Source organism: Danio aesculapii, chromosome 13 (genome assembly GCF_903798145.1).
Source record: "Danio aesculapii chromosome 13, fDanAes4.1, whole genome shotgun sequence".
Taxonomy (NCBI): domain Eukaryota; kingdom Metazoa; phylum Chordata; class Actinopteri; order Cypriniformes; family Danionidae; genus Danio; species Danio aesculapii.
In genome coordinates, this window is record NC_079447.1 from 42,677,691 (window position 1) to 42,699,827 (window position 22,137).

General features: G+C 37.5%; 1 protein-coding gene across 1 annotated transcript in view; it reads right to left on the bottom strand.

Annotated features, from left to right (window-relative positions):
* The window catches only part of prkceb (protein kinase C, epsilon b), a 149,924-nt gene extending 128,367 nt beyond the window's left edge, over positions 1 to 21,557 (bottom strand). Inside the window, exon 1 of the mRNA XM_056470795.1 lies at positions 20,277 to 21,557. Coding sequence (XP_056326770.1) covers positions 20,277 to 20,624 — 348 coding nt within the window. The 5' untranslated portion in view covers positions 20,625 to 21,557. The remainder of the gene's footprint in view (positions 1 to 20,276) is intronic.
* Between the last annotated feature and the right edge of the window lie 580 nt (positions 21,558 to 22,137).

Genomic DNA, 22,137 nt, shown 5'->3' on the forward strand with positions numbered 1-22,137 from the left:
ACGAAAGCTTGATAAAGGTGACCCGTACCGACCTGTACCGTACTGTACTGCACCTCTCAGTGGAAAGGGCCATTACTTGTTTTTATGAATTTAAACCTCAAGAATTGTGTTGTTTCACCTAATTTTTAATAAGTAGTTTGGACAAACATCAACCATAATTTTTGAGTGTGCGTGGGCCACCATGAAAATGATAAAATACATTAATAAAATGATAAAACGTTGATTATGTACATAGTGTGTATTGTTTTCTCTCCATTTTGTTGTATTACAGCTGCAAAAGCTTTTTGTCTTTGTCATTAAGTGAACATGTCATTACCCAACAGATTCATATTATTTCCAACCAACCATGCTTGAAAGGCCATCACAAAAGAGAGATCTTCCGAAGAAGACATGAAGTCAGCATAAGTGCTTTATTACTGGGTACTTTGTGCACCACATTGAAAAATCCAGCTCATTTGCAAATTAGCATTGAGAATTGTTGATTTTCACCAGGCTGTTCACAAATCTGTTTAATGTAACTAACAGATGGACAGTGATATTTGTACCGGTGCCCACAAAGACTCATTATGTGCCATTTGAATGTATGTGTGATATCTACAAACTGAAAAACTATATCGTGCATACATACATACAGTACATACATGCAAACATTTATTCATTTTCTTTTCAGCTTAGCCCTTTATTAATCAGAGGTCGCCACAGCAGAATGACCCGCCAACTTATCCAGCATACATTTTACCCAGCGGACGCCCTTCCAGCTGCAACCCAGTACTGGGAAACACCCTTACACTCTTGCACTCACACCCACACATACACAATGGCCAGTTTAGCTTATTCAATTCACCTATAAAATCAAATCAAATCACTTTTATTGTCACATCATCAGCAGCACGTGTGCTATGATGAGTAAAAAGCTTAGGTGCTGGCTCCAGACAGTGCAAAATGCAGATAGTGCAACTACAACAACAGTGCAAAATACGGACAGTGCAGAATACAGACAGTGCAACTGTAGCACATGTCTTTGGACTAGGCATGAGCTGGTATAAGATTCATGGTAGAATCATTGTATCATGGTATTGTGATTACTGCTCTAAAATATATTCTTTTTTCATATGTCTGGGTAAAAAACAAAAACTTTTTTCCCCTTTGAAAACAATATATTCTATTTTCTGAAAGATTTATGATATTTTGGAGCAGTAAACAAGCCTGGCTATCTAATTCAAATAAATCATTGACTTTTGCTCTCTTCATTTGTTTCAAAAACACTGATTTCTTTACAATTTAAAATCTTTGGGCATCTTTTGATATTTTTTTCTGCTGGAGATACTGTTGTCCTAAAAAAACTAACAAAAAAATGTAAATAAAAAATCTTACACATATCTTAGGAACGATATTATAGACAAATTTGACAGTTTTAAAACCTTTTTTTTTTACCGCGGTATACCTTAAAAATGCCTCTCGTCCCATGCCTACTTTGGACTGTGGGGGAAACCCACGCGAACAGCGAGAACATGCAAACTCCACACAGGAATGCCAACTGACCCAGCCAGGGCTCGAACCAGTGACCTTCTTGCTGTGAGGTGACAGCGCTACCCACTACACCACTGTGTCGCCCACATACAAACAATTAAAATAAACTGTATTTGTAAATGAATAAACTGTAAATAAAAATGTGAAAACGTAAATTCACTGACAGCCACTCATGATTAGTAACATAACAAATACTATGTTTATGCTATTACTATTTATAACACATAGTAAAGTACAACAGAGTGCTTCAGGCATGACATATTGTTTGTAGGCCAAAATCCTGCAATGAATTTGGCACTTTGGGTTTCATCATCCTGAAATCAATGGGACATAAGGTGCCATTGTTATGCTTTCTTATTGGATATTACCTTTGTAGTGGGCAATGTAGATGCTTGTAAAAGACCTGCAAAATTTTAAAGCACAAAGTGCTGGCTAAATAAAGATATTGTAACATGTCTATGTAGATCCATAGCACATCTGTCAGCCTATCTGCTTCATTGGCTGCTTGCAAGCAATGTCTACTATGACCTGCCATTCACTCATTTTCCTTTGGCTTTGTGCCTTATTTATCAAGGATCACCACAGCGGAATGAACCGCCAATTTATCCGGCATATGTTTTACGCAGTGAATGCCCTTCCAGCCACAACTCAGTACTGGAAAACACCCATACACTCTCACATTCACACACGCACTCATACACTACAGCCAATTTAGTTCATCCAGTTCACCTGTACCACATGTCTTTAGACTGTGTGGGAAACCGGAACCCATACAAACATGGGAAGAACGTGCAAACTCCACACAGAAATACCAATTGGACCAGCTGGGGCTCGAACCAGTGATTTTCTCGCTGTGAGGCCTGACCACTGAGCTGTTGGAAGCATGTGATCTATTTGTCTATAACAGCTCCTGGTTATGTGTTGTGGATGAAATAAAGGATAAATTATAAAAAATACCTAACAAAAGGGACTGACAGAGATGTATTTAGAACTGTATTTTGTGGATTTAATGTGTATGAAAACACAGGCAGGGATTAATATCAACCTCTGCATAAATAAATGACTTTTTGAAAGTTATTCCCATATTTTCACAAATTTGCACGTGTTTGTTGCCTCATTACAAATATATGTAGCATATTTCACTATATATTTCACTACATGAATGTAAAGAAATGTAATTTGCAGCTTAGCATTTACAGTCACCGGCCACTTTATTGGGTACACCTTACTCTTACCAGGTTCTACCCTCGTTTGCCGTCAGAACTGCCGTAATCCTTTGTGGCATAGATTTAACAAGATCCTGTAAATATTCCTCAGAGATTTTGGTCCATATTAATCATATTGTCCACATGATAGCATCACGTAGTTGCTGCAGATTTGTCAGCTGCACATCCATGATGTGAATCTCCCATTCCACCACATGCCAAAGGTGCTCTATTGGATTGAGATCTGGTGACTGTGGAGGCCTCAGTGAAAAGTGAACTCATTGTCAAGTTCAAGAAACCATTCTGTGATGATTTGCGCTTTATGACATGGCGCATTATCCTGCTGGAAGTAGCCATCATAAGATGGTACACTGTGGTCATAAAGTGATGGACATGGTCAGCAACAATATTTAGGTGAGCTGTGGTGGTGACATGATGCTCAATTGGTACTAATGGGCCCAAAGTGTGTCAAGAAAATATCCCCCACACCATTACACCACCACCACTAGCCTGAACTGTTGATACAAGGCGCAGAGTGGATCCATGCTTTCATGTTGTTGACACCAAATTTTGACCATCCATATGTCGCAGCAGAAATGAAGACTCATCAGACCAGGCAACGTTTCTCCAATTTTCTATTGTCCAATTTTGGTGAGCCTGTGCGAACTGTAACCTCAGTTTTCTGTTCTTAGCTGACAGGAGTGGCACCCAGTGTGGTCTTCTGCTGCTGTAGCCTCAACGTTGGTCATATTGTGCATTCAGAGATGCTCTTCTGCATACCTCGGTTGTAACGAGCGGTTATTTGAGTTACTGTTGCCTTTCTATCATCTCGAACCAGTCTGGCCATTCTCCTTTGACCTCTGGCATCAACAAGGCATTTGTGCCCACAGAAATGCCCCTCACTGGATGTTTTCTCTTTTTCAGATCCATCTCTGTAAACCCTAAAGATGGTTGTGCGTGAAAATCCCAGTAGATCGGCAGTTTCTGAAATACTCAGATCAGCCCATCTGGCACCAACTCCCCATTCTGATGCTCGGTTTGAACTGCAGCTGATCGTCTTGACCCTGTCTACATGCCTAAATGTATTAAATTAAATTGGCTATTTAGGAATTTGCAGTAACGAGTAGTTAGACAGGTGTACCTAACAAAGTGGCCAGTGAATGTATATACACAATGCATCTTGAATCTGATGAGCTGTGAATTCTGTGCTCTCATATACAGTACAGATCCCGTAATCATGAAACAAATTGAAGATATGTAGATAAGGCATTTATTTAGCTGCTTTGGCATAACAACACTTTTCATGAAACATGCATTCTGTTGCACTAGAATACATGTCTTGACAGTATGCTTCTTGACATGATGTTGACAACACAACCCAAATACAATATTTAAGTGTGGGTCAAATTAGATGTTCACAGGAATCAAATAATGACTAGCAATGTGCTAATTTGTAACAGATCAATGTGGTTCAGTTACTGAATGTATTATGCAGCTCATGATCATTCTTTTTATTAGAGACAATTACTTTAACTGTTGCATTGTTTGATATTTAAAAATTCCTTAAAACTTCCAACGTTCCTTGAGTGGAATGTTCCTTTAAATGTGGATGATTTTTATTTAAGATTTCCTGAAGAACAAAATTTAGCTGTCCACACACACAAATGTTTATTGTTCTACAAGGTTTGTGCGCCAATGTGTGCATGTGTTAACATGTTTATAAGCTTTGGTATGTGTATTAAATGGTGCTTCAAGTGGTGACAGCCCTATTTCAAATCAGAGGGTTACACTTAAAAGCATTCCTGGCATGCATTCTGTCTCTAGATCTCTTGTGACTCTTCATCTCTGAACAAACAGTCCACTTTCAATGCTGAAAGAGTGACAAGCATCATTGCCCGTCATTACACTGCATCCCTTCAAGACACTATTACATTAACGTCAATTTACTTAAAGAGCAAACCAAATCAGAAATCACATGAGGGTAAACTCGAGTCATTCATTTGAGACCACTATATGACCTACCAACTCTCATCTTTCTGCTTAAATTAGATGTTACCCTTAGAAATTGACCAAAATGAATACACAAATACACACACTGGCAAAGGGACTTGTCTTGAGTATGTACTTTTTTCTGCTTTTTAGTCTTTAGGGACTTTTTAAGTTAGTTTTTTATTTAAGGAATGTGAACTTGACAAAACTTGTCCCTCCCTTTTATTACATTGCACAACTGCAGCTGTTCAGAATCAAAAATCAAGGAGCTAATTGAAGATTTGTTTTTTTTAGGTTATAATCACAACAAAACATGTTCTTATGAGGTGAAGTGAATGAACCAAAAAACAAAACAAAAATTAATTAATGATTGTAAATGATTACTTAAAGGTGCAGTATAAGTTTGACACCCAGTGGTTGAGTTAGGTATTGCACTCCTGGTTCAAAACACACGCAAGAGCAGGTTGCCAGATTGACGACACCAACAGCAGTAGGGGTGGGCGGATCGATCCTAATATCGATAGTATTGATACTAAAGTTGGTATTGATATCGGATCGATAGTATGCTTCCGAGATTGATAGTTTTATTTAAATTTCATCTTATTTACGCTAAAGTACATTGCTTCTGTTTTTAAAGTACATTGCAACTGTTAAAAGAGCGGACATGTCTCTAAATACCCCGCTCCTTTTATATCTTGTATGCACCGTTGCTCCTCTCTGCTCTGCTGTTATTAGTTGTCCTTTCATCACGTGACTCAGCAGCGCCAAAGCGCAAATACTTTTGGCTGTTCTGAGATGACGGAAAGAAAAAGGAGTGCTGTTTGGAGTTATTATACTGCAGTAAACGAAAATATTGCAAACTGCGATGTTTGTAGAAAGTCTATTCGATACTGTGTCAACACCACAAATCTACACAAACACATAAAACAACATGAAAAAGAGAACGCTGAGCTGCAAAAAGGGAGAGAAGGGGAGGCAAATCCTCCAGACAGACCCCCAGCAGTGCCAGCCTTGAGACAGAGGTCACTGGCCGAGTCGTTTCAGAGGGGCAATGAATATCCAGGTAGCCAGCTACAATGGTGAAATTAATATTTGAGTTATATAGGACATTCAGTATTATTAGTTAATGTCAATTTGAGAAAAAAAAAACGAATGCTTGGTCATAGTTAAACTTGTTACTTTCATCATCAGGCTGATTAAATATAGCCTATATAGTCAGCACATTAAAACCTGCTATTTATATGAATTATTTTGGAATTTAAAAATATACAGTGGTGGCTAAAATGATTAGAACAGTTGTTTTCTTCACCAGATAATAAGTCATCAATAAAAATAAAAAAGATTTAAAAACACTTTTTTAGATTTTACATTTTTTAGCTGGTGAGAATACATGTGTTCTAATAATTCTGCCCACCACTGTATACCATAAACTTAAAATATGAAATTCCCTTTTGTGTTAACTGTGTAAGGGACACTATAGGATTTATATTTTGGCTACATAGGTAAGATAGGCTTTATACTTAATAATTATAAAAATATTTTTATTTGGCTTAAACGTGTTTAAATTTGTCCTGGGTTTTAACATATACATTTAATTAAAGCTGCTTTGACAGCATTTAACTCATAACTCATCACACACTGTTGTCCCCTACAGAAAAGTGTATTTAGGTTCAAGTGCATGCTTTTTAAAGTAAAAGTATCGGTATCGGTATCAATATCAGTGATACTGGCCCTGTATTCACTTGGTATCGGATCGATACCACATTTTGCAGTATCGCCCACCCCTAACAGCAGTGCCTGACTGCTAAGCCTAAGGGCTGATTTAAGGCTGATTTAAAACGTGTTCTAAATAAAAGCAATGACACTATAGAATGAATATTTTCCATATTACATGGAATTTTGGTTCTAAAAAATACCTGAAATTTATATTTTAGAAATGACTTCTATTTCGTGCAGCCAATGGTTACCTCAGGTACACCTCATGTGCTTTATTCAGTGTTATATGCTAATAATGTGAGCTTGAATTCCATTTGACATGACATTTATTGCCATACTACTAAGAACAGCAGCAGATAGTTCACCTCAGTTCTTGCAAATAAAATAAACTGTTTAAAATTGAACTTTTGAGCTGTGTTGTGCAAGCCAACACATACCGTATCAGTGATTCTGCATGAACATTTAATAATGTTAAAGCGGTTTAATATGTATTAATTATATTATGAACCTTATCATTTTGTTGGAGTGCAGTGAGTGCACATATATTCTGTGCTTCTAAATGGTTGTATTCAGATTTCTATCATGTTTTGTCTGGTGTAAACTAGGGTTGGGTCGATAAGCGATGCCATCAGGATAGACATCACGATGCTGAGCTGGCATCGCGATCCTCCTCTGAAACCCGCAGAGAGCTTACAAGGATAGTTTATCAAGGATGTTGTTGTTAAACATGATATTTAATTAATCTTGTCTCTATCAAATGGCTCGTCGGTCACACGCTTACATGCTTTGCTTAGTAATTTTTGCGAAAACCTCAGACACTGTTGGTTGGTTCCTGTTGGTTGGGCACCTTTTTTACCAACTAAGTTTGTCGATGTCATAATAAAAATACAGATCCCTCTGCCTATTAATGCCAGAGCCCCGCAAAAAAAAAGTGATTGACAGGTGGTAATTTGTGTGTAACTTATCTTTATTTATTTATGATTTGGTTATGAGTAAAACAAAGACCATACGGGTCAGGTAGTTGAAACATTAGGTCAGGTAGTTGAAACACATAATTCGCCGCCGCCTACGATGACAATGCCATCGTCCATCGCGATGTTTCACATTAGTCATCAAACAATGTCAAATTGGTCAACACCCCCAACCCTAGTGTAAACAGCCAAATTGCTTATCACTGCAAAAATTGCTTATCACTTGCTGATTTTGGGGAATCAAAATCAGCAATGAGCATACAGTATGTGTCTTGAAATCACCGAAGGCATCAGGTCCCCAAGCCTCACTCCGCCACCTCCTCTCCGTCCCCCTCTATCTCTCTGGGAAGTAAACGTGGGAGAGTGAAAACAGGAAGCCCAGGCTACCGTGTGACTCAAACGCACCGCTGGTATTTTTAGCTATGGCCCGGCAGTACCCCGGCCCTTGTTTCCTCCAGGGCCACCGGGAGGATACTACTGTCCGCTCCTCTATCGGGCCCCATAGGGAAATGAGGTCAAGCTAAGAAAGGGTCCTGTCAAGCCAGACAGGTTTTATATTGGTCCTGTCTGTCAATTGTGGCCTTAGTCCTGTGGCATTTTAAGGATATAAATACCAGACTGCTGGTGTGTGATCACACCATGACACCAATATGACAATGGCCCAAATGCAATGCAAGAACCAGACCTTAAACCTGATCTACCTATTTTACGAGTTTCACATCAGACTCATTTAATTAATGACAAAAATTCAAAATACTACTTTATAATAGTCTTTCCAGAGTGGCATGGTGGCTAAGTGGTTAGCACTGTTGCCTCACAGCAAGAAGGTTGCTGGTTTGAGTCCTGTCTATGCCAGTTGGCATTTCTGTGTGGACTTTGCATATTCTCCCCATTTTTGTGTCAGTTTCCCCCACAGTTTAAAGACATGCGATACAGGCGATATAAACTCAAGGGCGAAACGGTGGCTCAGTGGTTAGCACTGTCACCTCACAGCAAGAAGGTTGCTGGTTCGAGTCCTTATACGTTAAGGTAGCGTTAAGAAAAAACAAAACACCAGCAAAGAAACTCGACACAGAGGAACATAAACATCTATAACCAGCTAACATTTCTCAAGTGTTATTGCAGAGCAATACAAACAGGGCGCATAAGTATAAATGCATGGCTACGCCCATTGCATGTGCTGTGGGTCATGCCGATCACTCAACACAGAAGTATAAACCAAGCTTAAGGGCAAAGAGGAGGGTATGGTTGTCACTGCAAAGGAGTATGTGTTTTGTCTGGAAGTTATTGTAACTTTAAGAAGTAGCTCTGACACCATTGTTTTCTGCAGATCTGTCATATGCATGGAGGTAGAAGGTATATTCAATCCACATATTCATGTTTTTGGTAGTAGGTTTTTCAAAGCCCATGTATATTAAGTACTCAAACTCTGTATATTGAGTTCACTTAAACTTTAAATAAAGAGATTGCGACTCACAAAACTAACATATATCCTACCATTTTTCCCAACTTTTTGAAATACTCCACATGATTGTCTAAACATGAGCTATAAAAACTGCCCACATAATGTTATATTAATTATGTTGTAGACAGTAACATAAAGCTATCATATTAGATATAACTAGATGGTAATTACTATGCATCTCTCACTTCCTTATTTTATTAATTTCATTTGCTACTGCTACTGTTGTCTTGCAAAAAAGAAAAAAAAAAGAAAAACAAAAACCCGCTCAACAGCACAAAGCGCAAAGCAAAACTTGGGCATTGTCAATGTGTGCAGTGGAGTGTGTCTGTATTTCCATATTGGCAAACTCTCATTCAATTTGACAAAAAAAATTATAAATAAATGTATCAAATAAAACAAAGTTACAACATGTTTTGATTGTACGTTTTTTCCCCATGAGATCTTGCTACACAGCAAAATCCCCAGAGTAAAATTTACTCAGTTCAGAGAATATTTGGTCCCTCTCTAAATTGAGCAAAAGTTACTCAGCAGCAGAGTTAAAGTTAATGAGACAATGGCTGTTTCTCAATTCCAAGAACGCAGAAACCGGTCTTGCCAGGTGTCACCTGAAGAAAGAACTCGGGGGACTGCGAGAACAGAGAACGTGTCCTTTGAGAAATGAGATGCTGCGTTGAAAAATGCATATTGAGAAACAGCCAATGACGGGTTAATTAAGTAATAATTGAGCACTGATGAACACCTGCTGTTAATAAGCAGAAACAGAAGAGAAACACAAAACTACAACTGACTTCAGCCACAGCCGTAAATGAAATAAACTATAATAAAACACAACAAATCTCTCAAAATCTCAGAAGAGGATCATTAAGTAACTCCACAAACAGCAGCTTTACTTATTAACAACCTGTTTGGCTTATTTCTGCCACACTCTACAAAATTCCATATAGTGATACTATTAAGAACTAAGTAATTTTTTATGACAATTAAAAAAAACAACACCACTTTTTGTTTTAAGCTGTCACCATTGAGGAGGTTTTACTTTTGCTTTAATTGGACTATGACTCAATTTCTAATGTTAGTTTCACTTTGTTTGCCAAATAGTGTATTGTGGCACATACTGTATAAAGAGAGCAATTGTGCTCTGGATAATTGTTTCTGTGGTGATTTAGTCACTTGTCAAATCAGTAATGTTGATTTTGACCTATTAAATTTGAATAATGTTCAATCACAAAAGTAGCACTGTATCAAGAAAATGGAACTCAGCAATACGTTTATCAGATCATAAAACACATTGAACATCTGAAATGCTCAAAACACACAGACACAAAGAATCAGCGTGTGCTTCTCAACTATGGTTTTTTCTACAGTGCATGCTGGGAACTATGCATGGTTTCCGCTACATTCATTCTTCCATGGCGGGCCGCCACGCCAAGATTCATCCCGCCACGGCTACATTACAGCTTCTCATTCAAAACATTCTATTTTTTTAATAGCGGGTGATAATCGCACCAAAACGTATTAAAAGGTAAGTGAATTATAACAGCGTGAACTTTTCTGTAACCGTAGTAGTGCTGTGCCTCATTTGTTTAAACCTTTAAGGTTACGTGCTGACTGACTAACTGACAGGTGCGTGGTCCGTGAGGCCAGCAAACACGACGTATAGCCATTTTACTTTACATGAGCAGAAAAAATCTGCGCGCAAGCAAAGAGACTTCTTGACTTGACTTCTAATACTGCACTCACAACATTGGTCATTGAAATAACGCCACAGGTAGTTGGTAGGTCTGTGTGAAAAAGGCCTGCCGCCACAGCTGGAAAAAATCCTAGAGGAAACACTGCTATGGATGGATGTTGTATGATTCTCTTAGCATACACTGCAGCAAAAAAAATCCTTACCCACTGTTGAGAAAGATACGCTGATTATTCGTGTCTGTGTCTCTAAAGTGATTTAGATGCTCAATGTGTTTTAAAAATGTATAAAACCCATTATAAGGTCCATTCTCTTAATAAACACAGAATTTTATTTCTTAAATGATAAACCATAATTTAAACATAATTTGCAAAGTAAACAAAATCTCATAACTCTTGACAGAACTTTTTGGTGGTTGAACTAATCTTTTGAAGGTGCCCTATTAAGAAAATCTGGGTATATCTAGATACCCATAGTCGAATAATAAGAGATTACTATATGGAAATGGCCATACCATGAGCCTCAGACACCACTGTTTTCTCATTCTCAAAAGGCCAATCAAAACACAAATCAGACTGTTGCGTGACTCACAGGGCATGCCCTCAGCATTTGATGAGCAGCCGCTACTAGCCAAAACACAGACTGAAATGGTTCTCTGGGATCATTAATATGCATGCCTTAGGCTGCATTTGATAAGACACAATGTTTCCTAGAGAGACAACAATAATTGTCCTCCCTTAGTTATTTTTAAATTTATTTTTAACTAACGATGTATGTACGACTTTTATTTTAAAAACGGGAGATACAAATTGTTTATTATGAGCAGTAATTGCAAATGTTCAAACTCAAGTGTCAGTATGCAAAATGCAGGATCTACAGATTATACATCAGCTCCACCCTGAATAGGCATAAGGTATGTTTAATTGTATATTTTGGTTTATTGTGAAATTCAATGAAATTTGATGTGTTCAACAAACATATGTAGACTGCTGAATCGTGCCGATCACTCAGCTCAACAGTTATCTGTTCATGCAGAGGTTTATATTAATTTCTGGCTGTGTTTTCATTGACATTATACCTTAAAATGCAACACAACTGTCTGTGTGTGAGAGAGCTAGAGCAGAGCTCATTAATATTTACAACCAATCCAAATATGGTCAATATGCACCATCTGATTCCAAGGGCGTTTAATGGTGTTAATAAATGAGCATATAAAACTGTTTCTAGAGATTTTTTGAACTTACGTAAGCCACTATGCCTGATATGTAGATATCAAAGAACAATTTAACTTATTCAACCAATGCAGTATATGACACCTTTAACCAAACATAATTTTAGCAGCAAAAATGTAATCAGAATTAGAACCTGTTCTCAGTTTACAGCCTTGCTAATTGCAAATAAAAAACAATTCAGACACACAAATGGGTGTGTGAAATCATCCCAACTTTTAACTTATTCTGAAATGGATACAGCCTTCACACCTCCATATGGCCCCACCATGCAGCTCTCGGTTAAAACAAATGGAGATGAAAAGCTCCTGCAATGGGCTGCCTGGGATGAACAACATTACACTGACATGCCCTTTAGAACAAAATAAGCTAACAATGTGCAAGTGTGGGCACGAACAAGAAGGAGATGTCTTTGAAATAGGTGTGAGTATGTCTGTGTGCATGCACAGGGTTCATGGGAAAATGGGTAACTGAGTAATTTTTGTAGCCTGACCAAACCTATCACACAAATTACTTCCAACTTACGCAAGATCTGCCCATGAGCCAGGCCAAATCCTACTTCTGTGCACATCTGTCACACAGACTAATGCTCTTTTTCTCTTCATACACTATCAGGCACTTGCCTGTCTTGACAGATACTCACTCTGACACTCACAGACATGCTCTGCCAGAAAACCTGCTTGTCTGAGTAACTCAAAGCTTGGGCAGACTTGCACAAAATATTTGTGTTTGACTTAAAATAATAGTTCATCCAAAACTGAAAATTCTGTCATCATTCACTCATTGAAAATTCTGTCAATGAGTCACATCATTCATGTGTCACAAAACTGTTTGAGTTGATTTTTCTGTAGAACACAAAATAACAGGTTACAGGTTATTTTGTTACAGGTTTCTTACATTTTTCAAAATAACTTATTTCGTTTTCAACAAAAAAAACATAAAGATCTGAAACTACTTGAGGACAGAGGCGTTGACAGACCATGTAGGAACAGGTGATTAATAATTATGTGAACGTAAAGTTTTGGATCTCATTCCAGTCTCCCCTCCCCCCCACTTTTAAAATGTCCACTACGCCCCTGCTTGAGTAAGAGTCAATATTGAATTTATTTTAATTTTGGGGTAAACTATACTGTATCTGTGCAGTGGGACGTTTCACTCTCTACTGTAACTTTGCACTTGAAGCAAAAGTTCTAGATAAGCTTTCTGTAATGTATAATCACATAATGTGTTGTTTACCTTTATTTATTCAATAACCAATTCTTAAAAAGCTAAGCAATTCCCGTTTTTATATGTAATTTGCCTCATGTAACTCTTGAAAGTAATATATCAAATTACCATATATACAGTTGAAGTCAGAATTATTAGCCCCCTTTGCATTTTTTTTCTTTTTTAAATATTTCCCAAATTATGTTTAACAGAGCAAGGAAATTTTCACAGTATTTCCGATAATATTTTTTCTTCTGGAGAAAGTCTTATTTGTTTTATTTTGGCTAGAATAAAAGCATTTTTAATTTTTTTATAAACATTTTAAGGTTTTATTATTATTAGCCCCTTTAAGCTATTTTTTTTCCAATAGTCTACAGAGCCATCGTTATACAATGATTTGCCTAATTACCCTAACCTGCCTAGTAAACCTAATTAATCTGGTTAAGCCTTTAAATGCCACTTTAAGCTGTATAGAAGTGTCTTAAAAATATATAGGAAAATATTATGTACTGTCATCATGGCAAGGCTAAAATAAATCAGTTATTAGAAATCAGTTATTAAAACTATTATGTTTAGAAATGTGTTGAAACAATCTTCTGTCCGTTAAACAGAAATTGGGGAAAAAAAATAAACAGGTTGGCTAATAATTCATACTTCAACTGTTTATCAGTAATGTAATTTGCCTCATGAAACTCTTGAAAGTAATACATCAAATTACCATATGTACATTTAGCTAGACATTTAGCAGATGTTTTTTATTTAAAGTGACTAACAGAGAGGAATATCACAAGCAAATATTTGTAGTGCAAAAGGCAAAAGTTTAAAGTACAACATATAAAGTGTCTACATAATCACGAGTTTTCAAAAATGCTATATTCTAATGCTGCATATTTTGAACTATGCAATGTTCAATATCCATAACGTTAAATAAGGATAATACACAGATACTAATACAAACTTTTATATAAATGTAAGTAAATAATAAATAATCATTTTGAAATTTAAACTTTTCACTTGTCACTTTTTTTCATTTAATCATGTGATTTTCCTCTTTATTGACCTTATTCTTTATTGTCGAAAGTGTGCTCGTTTTTGCGATTGTTTTAGAACTTCAGATTCAGCTGCCTATGGCAGAAATGATATGGAACAATAAACCTAAACCTCAAACTATATGCTCTACAAACAAGTGTTCGCGTGACTATACAGACAAAGTAGAATAATATAATAGGAAAATATCAGTTTGCAACAACAAGCAGCATAACAACCTGTTTTTAATGTCTAAATATTAATGGAAGTGAATGAGACCGGTAGTCTCAAGCCAAAAAGATTCAAATGGCTGTGCCTGCTCATTTGCGAAGTATAAAGTGAATACAATGAGCACAAATGTCAATATTATAAAGGAACACAAATATCAACATCAATTAAGTCTGGGACTTAAGTCACAAAACAAAAGCTTGGTGATATAATTGAGTGAATCTTTATTCCAACCATTATTCCTGTATATGTATATAGGAGGTCACTTTTATGACACATTCAGTGACATAAAGCTCTGATGTTTAGTAGTTTTATAAATTAGAGCTCCTAATAGCCCCAAGTATATAGGCTGCAACATAGGACTGGTGCAACCGGCCCCTGGTTAATTGTTTGTACTGTCATTACCAATCCCAAGCTGGATTTACTTTGTTAGCACTACTCAAGAAGTCCTTAGTTTTTCATGTGTCAACAAACTAAAGACATAACAGGAAACTATCAGTGGTTTCCTCAAAGGCTTGAACTAAAAGCAGATTTTGCTGAAGCTTATATTTCAACTCACATTTGAGGCAAAGTCCCTGTGAACGTGTTTAAATAGATCAGATTAAGAAGGCCAGATTATCCATATTGTTTATGTTTGTTTTTAATTTCAAGAATTCACACTTAGCTCATGATTTAAACATCGCTTGTTTGACATGCTGTCCCGGGAGAGAGCCCTAAGCTCAAGGGATCCTCAGGCCCAGGGCTCCCTCCCTTTCGTGGGGTGAAGGGAGCTTGAGCTCAGGTCGATCTCAAAACTCCCCCGAGGAGGCTAAGGTGAGGCTAAGGTGAACTTCCTGAGAGTAAGACATTTAGAAAAAGATTTAGGCGTATTTTGTGTATGATATAGAGCATATTTGGACGTTGGGAGGAAACTAGGGAACCCGGGGAAACCCACGCAAACACAGGGAGAACATGCAAACTTCGCACAGAAATAAAGGTGGAAGAAGGGGAGGAGGGGGTTTCTTCCAGATGAAGATAGTTGTAGAAAGGAAATGAGGATATATACATAGTGACTTGGGATACTTTGATTGGAGGATCGTGATTAGCTAATGTGGGCCAGCTGGGTCAATCATATGCATGTGCTCCTCTCGGAATTAGTTTAATATTAAACTTCACTTAAAAAAAGGGGGGGGGGAGGCAAACTTGCAGCAGTCCAAACTGAGATGGCAACATTAAGGCAAGTGATTAGTGGCACAGCAGTTCTTAACACCACAACAGCGCTTACAATGGCACATCAATAATTCACATCTCCGTCTGTTTTAGACTACAAAGAGCAGAGCAGATTCCAGGGAAGCTCCGAGTCTATGGCCAAGTCATGTCACAGGCGCACCTGCCATATCAAGGGCCTTAAAGGGACCAAGAAGTTCTACGTATTCAATAATGATATTCAACACTAAAAAAAACCCACTGACCTTCAATCATACCGAAGGCTATGATATCAATAGACCGTTCATTGATGCTTTATTGTTCTATTATGGTTCTATTGTCTGATAATTAATTGTTACTCTAGACAACTAAACTCAAGACAATCAAACACAGGTTATAAACAGTTTAGGACTGATTTAAAGTATGTAAATGCAGTGTTTATGGCTACGCATGTTTGAATTATAATTGTGCTACTCTCTAGATATGATTTTACATCTAACTAGGGATGTCTAGATCCGATCATGTGATCAGAAATCGGGCCGATCACACGGTTTCAGACCTCTTTCTTGACTTCAAGCATAAACAACAACGTGTGCATCCTGACATCACTTTGTTGCTGAGATGCTATTGGGTAAATGCTGGCAAAGTAGAACACGGAAGCAGCTTGAAGCAGAAAGTGCGAGTATGTCTTCGGTCTGGAGGTATTAGAAAATTGATGATGACAACATTGCCATAGCAAACTGTGAGAACTTAAGATTGCCTGCTGGGTATTTTAAATTGAGGTGCTATTTGTTTTTATATTAGATTTATTTTATATTTACTGTTGCACTAAAGTCCAAAAGTGAAGAGTTTATGCTATTTTTTACTTGATCTTTCTGTTCTACCTCACAGAAGTGCTCTGTTTGTTAACAGAGTTGTTAAATGTTAAAATAAAGTGAATTAAATAAAAATTAAGGAACATCCTGGATCCGTTTCTTAGCTCTTCTTTATTCTTTTTTTATGTATTATAGAAGTATCGGTAGATACTCAAAATCACACTCAAGGGTAAAAAAAAACCTGATCAGGACATCCCTACATCTAATGGTTGGTTTATGAAGTGCTTTACAAAAGTGTAACAGAAATTTGGCTCTCATTAAAATATTTTGGACTTTCATAACCTGAGACTCTTAATTAACAATTAAGAGACCATATCAAAGTTGTTATCGGCTCTGTGGATTTGCCATTAATACAGTAAGTGCATGTTTTGAGTAAAAAGTAAGTAGGGGTTACTTTTAACATTATTTTACTTATAACATTTTAAATTGCATGAATTATATGGCTATACAGTGCATCCAGAAAGTATTCATAGCGCTTCACTTTTTCCACATTTTTTTATATCACAGCCTTATTTCAAAATGGATTAAATTCATTTATTTCCTCAACATTCTACACACAATACTCCGTATTGACAATGTGAAAATAAGATTTTTTTGTTGCAAATTAATTAAAAATAAAAAAACCTGAAAACTCACATGTACTTAATTATTCACAGCCTTTGCCGTGAAGCTCTAAATTGAGCTCAGTTACAGTCTGTTTCCACTGATCATTCTTGTAATGTTTCAGCAGCTTAATTGGAGTTCACCTGTGGTAAATTCAGTTTATTGTACATGATTTAAAAAGGCATACACCTGTCTATATAAGGTTGCAGGGTTGACAGTGCATATCAAAGCACAAACCAAGCATGAAGACAAAGGAATTGTCTGTAGACCTCCAAGACAGGATTGCCTCGAGGCACAAGGCTGGGGAAGGTTAATGAAAAATTTCTGCTGCTCTGAAAGTTCCAATGAACCTTACAGAAGGACAACCATCTGTGCAGAAATCCACCAATCAGGCCTGTATGGTAGAGTGGCCAGACGGAAGCCACTCCCCGCCTGGAATTTGCCAAAAGGCATCTGAAGGACTCGCAGACCATAAGAAACCAAATTCTCTGGTCTGATGAGACTAAAATTTAACTCTTTGGAGTGAATGCCAGGCGTTATGTTTGGAGATAACCAGGCACCGCTCTTCACCAGGCTAATACCATCCCTACAGTGAAGCATGGTGGTGGTGGCAGCATCATGCTGTGGGGATGTTTCTCAGCAGCAGGAACTGAAAGACTAGTCAGGATAGAGGAAAAGATGAAAGCAGCAATGTACAGAGACATCCTGAATCAAAACCTGCTTCAGAGTGCTCCTGACCTCAGACTGGGGCGACGGTTCATCTTCCAGCAGTACAATGACCCAAAGCACACCGCCAAAATATCAATGGAGTGGCTTCACAACAACTCAGTGAATGTCCTTGAGTGACCCAGCCAGAGCCCAGACCTAAATCCTATTGAACATCTCTGGAGAAATCTGAAAATGGCTGTACACCGTCGCTTCCCATTCAACCTGATAGAGCTTAAGAGGTACTGCAAAGAGGAATGGGTAAAAATTCCCAAAGACAGGTGTGCCAAGCTTGTAGCATCATATCCAAAAAGACTTAAGGCTGTAATTGCTGCCAAAGGTGCATCAGCAAAGGCTGTGAATACTTATATACATGTGATTTTTCAGGGGGTTTTTTTTTATAAATTTGCAACAATTTAAAATTGAAAATCTTTTTTTCACCTTGTCATTATGGGAAATTGTGTGTAGAATTTTGAGGAAATAAATGAATTTAATCCATTTTGGAATAAGGCTGTGACATTAAAAAAAATGTAGAAAAAGCACTATGAATACTTTCCGGATGCACTGTATTTTAATTAAGCCTGATTCAATTACACTACATGCATTTTTAATCATTTGATTGTTAAGTTAACTGACAAAACATCTTAGTATACCAATGTGTGAGTGTATGTGTGCATTTATCAGTCACAAAATATCAGATTTACAAATCCTGCCCTAACCTCAACAGACTGAAAGATGTAAACCGTCTGGCCATTTGCCATCAGATTATCACGTCTGTATTAATGAGAGCTTCATGGCTTTTTGCAGCTGTAGAAATATTTATGACATTCAACCAACCTCTTTCACCGTCTCTATGCAACCGGGGTTATCTGAGCATTCATCTGAGGCTTTTGCTGCAGAAATGATGCAGGTGGCATAAGAAAGAAGAAAGCAACACAACTGCTGCTAGCACACGACACAGGGAAAGATACTTTCTCTTTTAGTTGAGTTATATTTTGAACACTGAGGCTGTTTTCCCAAGAAAAGAAAATATCACACTATTTTACACTGACCTCTTTAACCAATTGTAGGTGCTTTCTTTTTCTGTTAAGGCGGTGCAAGGCACTATTTTTTTTTTATTTTTTATGATTTTTTGTGATGTGATTTTTTATGATTTTTTTTATTATATATATATATATATATAAATATGTATATAAATATATATATGTATATTAGGCATGGGACGATAATTGTTTTTCAAGGTATACCGCGGTTTGGAACAGTCAAGGTTTTAACATTTTCTGTAATACCGTTCTTAAGGTATGTGAAGATTTTTTTATTTTTATTTTTTTTTTTTTGGACAGCAGTATCTCCAGCACACAAAAAAAATCCAAAGATGCCATTTTAAATTGTAAAGAAATCAGTGTTTTTGAAAGAAATGAGGACAGCAGAAGTCAATTACTCGTTTTAATTTGTTTTTTTTTTTTTTACAAACTATCATAAATCTTTCAAAAAATAAAATATATCGTTTCAAAGGGATACATTTTTTAGTTTTTTACTCAGATATTTAAAAAGAATATATTTTAGAGCAGTGAGCACAATACCATGATACCGTGAAACCGTGATATTTTTATCCAAGATTATGATAGCGTCAGAATCTTATACTGGCCCATGTCTAATATATATATATATATATATATATATATATATATATATATATATATATATATATATATATATATATATATATATATACATACTGTATAATATTAATATAATATATAATAATATCATAATAATTTAATAATATAATATATGGCATCACGGCGACGCAGTGGGTAGCACGATCGTCTCACAGCAAGAAGGTCACTGGTTCGAGCCTCGGCTGAGTCAGTTGGCATTTCTGTGTGAATGTGTGTATAAATGTTTCCCAGTGATGGGTTGCGGCATGGGTTGTGGAAGGGCATCCGCTGCATAAAACATATGCTGGATAAGTTGGCGGTTCATTCCGCTGTGGTGACCCCAGATTAATAAAGGGACTAAGCCGAAGGAAATGAATGAATGAATGAATGAATGAATGAATGAATAATATGATATACTGTCTATAATGTTAATCTCTATGCTTTCCACCCCTTCATTTATGTATGTTTTTCTGTTTGTTGTCTTGTGGATGTTATGTTAATTTGGATTTTGTTTTGTTGTCTTTTGTTATTTAGATGTCCCACATGTTGTCATGTGTTGACTTACCGCCCAAATGCTCCATTGGCAAGTCGTAGCAGCTTATGGTTGCTATGGTAACCTATTTCCTGTTAAAGCGAATTCCTTTTGCTAGGATTTTGGCCTCAGGTGTTGCCATCTTAAGCTATATAGCCCAACTTTTGCAGTTACTGAAACATTTACTAACACTGAATGGGTTATATAATAACAAGTACCTCAAACCCAGTTTAAACCATTGACTGTTATGGAACATGAACAATTTCTGATCTTAGCAAGGAGACATTAATTGTGATTAGTTGTAGCTAACTGCTGGTTAATGAAATATTATGGCAAATAATGACCAGGAAACCCCAATTATTTTAAATCACAGTAAGCTATTTCTAACAGGTTTGTGGCACTCTAAATAAATCGGACAGTGATAAAAAATAATAATAATAATAAACAATAAAAAAGACATTACCCAATCCTCGAAGTGTTTGCTGCCGTTATGCAGCAGTTCCTCGAACTGAATAGTGCAGTTGGCTACAAAGTCGTCGTAGCCAATCGGCGCATCATGAAACACCGACAGCTCAATCTTACGGCCGTCGTGCACCTCCGTCACAAACTCATCGTGCCAGGCGGGACTGTTGGTCTTCTGCTTGGTCGAAGTCTGACCCACGCGAAAGTCATCTACGTTAAGGGCGATGTACGTGTCCAGCAGAAAGGTTTGAGTCTTGGGTCCGACTGCGTGTCTCAAAGACCAAGCTGTAGGCTTCAGGTCCAAAGCCTCGCATATTTTAATTTTCAGCAGACCGTTAAAAACCACCATGGCCACTTTCGAGAGCTTTAGTAACAATATTCCACTTCAGCGCCTAGTTAATTATTCAACCAGTGTATGTCACGGTCCACCGGTTTGTTTTCGGGATTGTTTTTATTTATGAGATAGCGGGAAATGCCCTTCCTCGTCCTCGTGGATCTTCATGCAATGTGTAGAAGGTAGAGGGGATCTAATGCTATGACCTACGGACAACCTGCATGTGATCTTGAAGCTGTCCAAACACCCTGTAGGCAGTCAGCAATCCAAGTTGGAGCGAAAAGACAGAGCTACAGCGTATCAGCAGCGACACGACCAGCATTCCACACCTCAAAACATGCCAGAAATATATGCTGGGGGTGAAATATCTCCTCGGGGTGAGCAGCCCGTTCCATCGACTGGCTGGAACCCTGGACGTGTCTCCTCCACGCATTGGGAGGAAAGTTATCTCCGCAATAGCGTCTTTCGATGCGCTCCTGACAGGAGAAGGAGTGTTTTCAATGGTTCCGTTCTCACTTGCTTCTCCCAGGATTCTTGTTTGTCCGTCGGTACTCAGTTTCCTGCAGACCTGCCTCTTTTTCTCCCGACTGTATGTGTCTGAAGGCTGGTCCAGGAAATGCGCAAAACACGTCAGTTAGTGCGCGGAGAGGGCTAAGTGCGGTACTGGAGCGGCCCTGTTGGACCCGAAGCTTCTGCTACTCTCTGGTCAAGCATCATACACAGACTGTAAAGAAGAAGAACGAACGTGGAGACCATATGTGAATAATGCACCTTGCCCAAAGTCATGAAATACAGATGAGACGACTACAGACCGCGTGAACGCCGTTTGTTTCTTAATTACTAGATATCCTAATACAAATTTAACCTACGTAAGCCTATAATTTGTGAATATTCGGAAAGGCTGGTCTGTCCCGACACTGTAACACGTATAGTCTCATTGGAATTCGTTAAGGTGTGATCCTCAGATGTTTCAGTGCTGTACTATGACTCCAGCTGCACTGTAAATGATCTACCCGTTTCCCACTCTGATTTTATTCAAGAAAACTCGAGTTATACTCGAGTAAAACTGGGGGGAAAAAAGATTGTTTTGAGCAAATGATGCAAATATGTTTATGTTAGTGCAAAAAGATTAAATAATTAAATTAATTAATGAATAAAAAACAATTAATATACCATTTCCCAAGTACATGTAATTAAAATCTACAGTAGGATGTGAGTTAAAATAATTAAAAAAAACACTGAAATACTCTGAACTACACTGAATACTTTGAAATAGATCTGAATAAAGGCTTCGAACACACACAAAGCTGTGGACAACGGTACTTGATAATGTAATACATTACAGGTCCACTTTTTCAAAACCATTAGTCGAGCAAAAGCGACATCTCGTGGTTGGAATTTCCATTTCAACGCCAAGCCTAGTGGGTCATGTATGATAGAAAAGAATTATTGAAAAGATAGCCTACTAATTCGTACCTTCTGTTCCACCATTCATTTAATATTTAAAGTACCGGCAACATGGCGCTTG